Below are 6,000 nucleotides of genomic sequence, written 5' to 3' on the forward strand. Positions count from 1 at the left end.
GCATAAAGTATTTGTTTCCTCCAGTGGATTCATTTCTCATTGGTCCACATAGATCAACATGGATCAATTCGAGTGAAGCACCAGCTCTTTGTGCTTGACCACTAGGGAAACTTTCTCTGTGTTGTTTACCATATTGACAACCTTCACAGACTCTATCATGCTCTTCTAGATCTGGTAATCCATGAACCATGTCCTTCTCCTTCACTTGTTTGATTCCACCAAAGTTCAGGTGGCCAAGTCTTCTGTGCCAAGTCCGGGCACAGTTAGCAAAACTGAGCTTCAACACAAGTTGCTTTTCAGGACTTAGAGATAGGGGATAGCATCTGTTTCCTTTCATCTTCACACTGATAATTTGACATTCCAGAGAAGGGCCATCAAAGACAGTACACATACCTCCACCAAACACAAGATAATATCCGTGCTCATCCATTTGTCCTACACTAAGTAGATTCTCCTTTAAACCAGGTAAGTACATGACTTCTCTGATATATTTCTTCCCTCTGTTAGTTTCAATTTCTAGTGATCCCATTCCTGCCACATTCATTAAAACTCCTGTTGGCATTTGAACTTTCCCTGCAACATTAGTCTTCACATTAACAAGAAGATCAACATTTCCTGTCATATGGTTGCTGCAGCCACTATCAATATACCATTCTCCATTAATCTTTGGTTTAGCAACAGCACAATTTGCATAGAATAGATTTCCAGACACCTCCATTTGATTTGCACAGTTAGCTTTCTGAACAGCTTTTCCAACAGTACATTCTTTTGCCCAGTGCCCAAATCTGTCACAGTTATAGCACTTAGATTTCCCCTTATATCGACATTCACCATAATGAAATTTAGAGCATACTTTGCACTGAGGTTTTGTACCCTCTTGACCCATGTTTTGAAAAGAAGTACTATTCTGTGCAACATTGAGGTTTGGCTTTTGTTGAAACTTGGGTTTTGAATCCCACTTCCTGCCTTTCTGATTATAATTTCTCTGTGACTTAAATGTGTTTGACTGAGCATACCCTCGATTCTGTCCTTTTGAATTAACAGTAAGAGAAGAGAATGCTCTCTCAGTTGCATCGGAGGAGTGCAAATCAAACCTCTGCTCTTGACTCTTCAAAATGGCTATTACTTCTTGTAGCTCAACAGATTCTAAACATTTGGTGTTTTCTATCACTAAACATATCGGATCATACATTTTAGTGAGACTAATTAACACCTTCTGAACTAACCTCTCATTCAAAAGGATTTCACCAAACGTCTTCATTTGATTTATCAGATCATTCAAGCGAGTTAAATACCCAGACAAGGATTCATCATCACGCATTCTAGTGTATTCAAATTCTCTTCTAAGATTTTGAAGTTTCACAGATCTTACCTGATCTCCACCATGATATTCGCCATATAACAGATCCCAGGCTACTTTTGCCGAGTCTGCATTTGCGATTCGGGGGAAGATCTGATCAGAGACAGCATTTTGGATTATGCCGAGGGCTTTTGCATCTTTCATGAAGATTGCAGCCATTTTCTCATCATCGACACCATCAGAATCAGATTCTTCATCTGTCTTCACCTTCTTCTTCTTCTTCGAGTCGGGAGTCGTAATCCCTTTCTCCACCATACTCCATAGCCCATGCGACTTGAAGATAGTGACCATTTTAATCCTCCAGAACTCATAGTTCTCACCGGAGAAAATTGGAGTCCTTACTTCAGCACTTCCAGATCCAGCCATCGCAAGCTTGTGTGAACCCAGAAAACACAACGCCCAGTTTTTTTAATCGGAACTTGGCTCTGAGGCCATGTTGAAATGAATGAATCTTAGATTGTTTTAATGCTAACAGAATTCGAAGGAGAAGATAATGAGAATAAAAAAGAGGGTTTCTTCACACACTCTGCAAGTCTCAGAGGTGCATTTTCCTTTTAGATATATATATACTCACACTCTCACACAAGTCGTGAGATGAGGAATAAAACAGAAATTGTGACTGTTGGATCCATTCACACTTCTAGCTTAGATCACAGCCACACATCTATTTTGTAATAACAAGGAAAGAATCCACATGGCTCTCATGGCCTTTACAAACCAAAACTTTACACTTGGTAATTAATCACAAGTGGATACACCAATTTAATCATAAACAAACTTATTCTAAATTAGCTCACAACTTATAATTCAACAACACATATGAGTATCATCTCTCTAGTATTTGTAGAGTTATTACAAAGGAAAATCTAAATCTTCACGCCCAAGTTGACTGAAATGTGGACTTTGAAGAGCCTCTTGAAGCAGCTCATGATCGTCCCACGAATCCTTATATGTTTCTAAGTCGGTCTCAGCATTTCTGATTGTCGAAAGGCAAATCTTTTTCCTCCATTCTTCCAAACGTGGGAACCCTATGTGATCCCCATATCTATCACAATACTGCAACAACAAGCGAAACAAAAAACGTAAAGACCTTAGAATATAAGCTACAATGGTTTTACGAGTCGCTTGATCAGTAAATGTGATGCAAGTAATTTTGTAGCACGAAAGTTTACCACGAAGTCGCCAATCTCGTGGGTGTTATGCTTCGGAATGCCAGCAATCTCCCTTGAGTGGTAGAACTCCTTGATGGAATGCATCATGTCATCCCTTGATGGCAATGTTGTTTTGCCAGAGAGTAGTTGAGCTATCCATTTTGCTTGTGACTCAAAGAAAGGGAACCCTATGATCTAGATCAGATTTATCGATTGATAAATATCATTTTTCACAGAGATCTATTAAATTAATTACGGATTAGGATCGTTTCCGGATCATATCTATTTGGATCCTGATCAACTGATCCTCGCCATTCGTAGTACATCGTGTGGCCAGCATCAAGTTTATTTATTTATTTTCAAATTTGTACCAGAGAACTCTCTCCCGTTCCACAGTTCCACTCGTCTTTCTCATTCTCCTCTCCTCCCGTCCCACAATTCTTTGGGATCAATCAATTCTGAAACGCTGAAACCAGATCATATCGCAGAGACGGGTTTACTAGTCGGCCATGGAAGCCATGAAAAGCACCATAAGTGATGGATTCGCCGGCGCAGAGAGAAGAGACTAGGACGAGCACCGCTCTGTCAAGACACAAGCTGCGTCAGTCATGGAGACTCAGAGAAGAGAGAAAGAAGAGGATCAGGAGGAGCCTAGAAACAGTATCGGTTGATCCTGAGAGTCCGGATAGATATATCCGGAGACGATCCGAATTCTTAAACTAGAATGAATAATTCTAATTATGCGCCAAAGTGCTCTATATTTTGAATTTTTTGTTGTTAAATTTTAATAATTGTATTATCTTTAACCAAGAATCTATACCTCAAAGCATACTAAAACTGGAAGACCCAAAACCCCAACAGGGCTCCCCGTTTTGTGGAGGTCATAGGAAAAACGTTTATCGTTCACATCCTTATTCTTACTTTGTAAAAAACTGTTTCCACGACATAAACCTTAACCTTTCAATCACCAAAAAAAAACAACATTTTTCGTTGTACCTTGGCTCACCCTCCCAATACCCCAAAGCATACTATACATTGTAAAATTAGAAATGTTTTAGTAACCTTTGTTGCAATGCCTATAAAGGATAAAGAGGGTGCAAGTGATGGAGGGAAGGTGTGCTCATACAGAGGGCGCACTCTGTTATCATCTATAGCAACTATTCCCTTGGTGTCAAGAAAGGGGAATGTGTATGAATACCTGCACACATTCCACTTGGAACAATTAATATACACTATTTCAAAGGGAATGCATCTGGGTGTGGATCCAAAATTCGAATGTGGGGACCCACACAAAATTTTCAGTCAAAATCAAAAGACTATGGTTAACCAATCACTTTCCAAAGCAAGTCCATTGTTCAATAGAACGAAGGGAAGTCATGTGCTGGTATTTGAAGTCAATCATGTTACATAACAGTGTATGATTAATTTATAATTTATCACCACTTTGTCATAATGAAATTTTCGTTGTATTGATGATATTGGATTGAAAATTTACCCAGTACAGTATATGATAGTGTCTGCAATGACCCAAGAACCGTTCACAAATAATACATTCCCATCTTCTTGGAGTGACTCTATCTGCATTTGGTTGCATTTAAATGTCACCTAAAAGAAATCTGTACTGAAACACAGCTTTATATATTTGCTTATAATCTAATCCTAGACACCAAACGTGATGTTTAATTTTAAAAGCTAATTTATTGTACCTGGGGACGAAGGTGCAAGTTTTCGTGTTTGGAAATGACTTTGGACAAGCCCTCAGATATGTCAAGAGATTTGGCACTGAGATAGATTGCCTTGGCCACATCCACTAGTTCCATTGATATATCTTGTCCGCTTACTGAATTTCCAACCACCACCACAACCTGCAAATGAGCAAAAGGATCATTTCATCTCTTTTGTGCTAGAAACTTTCGTTGAACTATATAAACTTATGGTAGATAACTATGATTCTCCAAACGCTTATAAGCTACGAGGAAATGAGCTAACAATATATATCAAGCTAACAATTTAGTAATTAACTATATATTGCCTTGCCTCATCACGAAATGGCTCCGGAACCCTGTAGATGTGACTATGCATTTGCTTCCTCTTCCATGCATCCATTCCTAAACATGACCAAATTGAACCCACCGCAATTAAAAAGAAAAGAAAATGGAAATAGAGAAAAAAGAAATTTGAAACCACACATAATTATGATTAAAAACGTGATTATTATCCTTTTTATTTTTTAAAATTGTTATGTGAGAAAGTTGAAATATTTGTTAGTATATGATTGATAAAAAATAATGTCAAGACAAAATCCTTGTTAGACATGAGCTAGCATGAAAGTAAGGAAATTATTAAAGTAGTAAATACCTTTAATGGACGGCAACCTTGGCTTAGAATAATGGCCGGAGGCCACAACCACCGCATCAAACACCTCCTCCACGAAAATCTCGGTCTTCTTCTCCACACTCCTCACAACCCATTTCAAATCTTTGCAACCAACTGCATCTCCATCCAACATCCCCACATATGAAACCCTCGTATTGAACCTTATCAACTCCCTCAACCCAAACCAATCACAAAAATCCTTGAGGTACAAAAGAAGCTCCGTATGGCCAGGAAACCTCCTCATGTCCCTACCTTTCTCGACTGCAAATGGAAAGTCAGTGAACCCCGTGATCTCTCTTGGAAACATGAGTCTCAAAGACGTGTAAAGACTGCTATGCACTTTCAGGGTAGGTGCCCTTCCTAAGGGATCCTCTCCCTCCACATTTGGGTCGTACAGCCACTGCCCTCCCACATCATGGTTTTGTTCCAGCACCACCACCCTGTGACCTTCGTTCCTCAGCTCCCTTGCAGCTACAAGCCCTGAGGGTCCAGCTCCAATCACGCATACATTTTTGGATTGGTAATTTTCAGAAGCCATGGTTGGTTTAAGGTTTAGGCTTGTGGATTTTTATTTTTCTCTTCTGGGTGTGGGAAATTTGTTGTTGTTGATGGGATTATATATACATATATATATATATATATATAGTTAATTTTCTTCACTCAAACTGATGGAAACAAAATTAATAATAATGTTATGAGTAAATTATAGCAATGATTTCTTAATTTTAATTCAATTAGAGTAATGGTCCATCAACTAAAAATCTATTATCATTGGTCTCTTAACTTATCAAAACGTGCAATTATGATCCCACAACTTTAATCTAACTAGAGAAATGGTCCCTCAACTTTATCTCAATTGGAGCAATGATTACTCAACTTTAACCCAATTGTAGCAATGGTCTTTCCAACATAACTCATTTTGACAAATATCTGATGAAAATAACCATAGTTACACAATTTGATGAGTTGAGGGACCCCAATTGTATCAATTGTCCTTCCAACATAACTCATTTTGACAAATTTTGACGAAGTTGATGAAAACGACCATAGCTACACATTTTGATGAGTTGAGGAGCCAATGGTAATAGATTTTTAGTTGAGGAACTATTACTC

General features: G+C 38.5%; 1 protein-coding gene across 1 annotated transcript; it reads right to left on the bottom strand.

Annotated features, from left to right (window-relative positions):
* Positions 1 to 2,212: 2,212 nt before the first annotated feature.
* On the bottom strand, positions 2,213 to 5,480 carry LOC137712396 (flavin-containing monooxygenase FMO GS-OX-like 9). Its single transcript, XM_068451483.1, has 7 exons — positions 4,870 to 5,480; positions 4,549 to 4,619; positions 4,218 to 4,376; positions 4,007 to 4,089; positions 3,574 to 3,709; positions 2,533 to 2,706; positions 2,213 to 2,416 (listed from the first exon to the last, which is right to left on the bottom strand). Exons 1-7 carry the CDS (start codon positions 5,423 to 5,425, stop codon positions 2,213 to 2,215), a joined length of 1,383 nt encoding a protein of 460 aa, XP_068307584.1. The 5' UTR covers positions 5,426 to 5,480.
* Between the last annotated feature and the right edge of the window lie 520 nt (positions 5,481 to 6,000).

Source organism: Pyrus communis, chromosome 13 (genome assembly GCF_963583255.1).
Source record: "Pyrus communis chromosome 13, drPyrComm1.1, whole genome shotgun sequence".
Classification (NCBI taxonomy): domain Eukaryota; kingdom Viridiplantae; phylum Streptophyta; class Magnoliopsida; order Rosales; family Rosaceae; genus Pyrus; species Pyrus communis.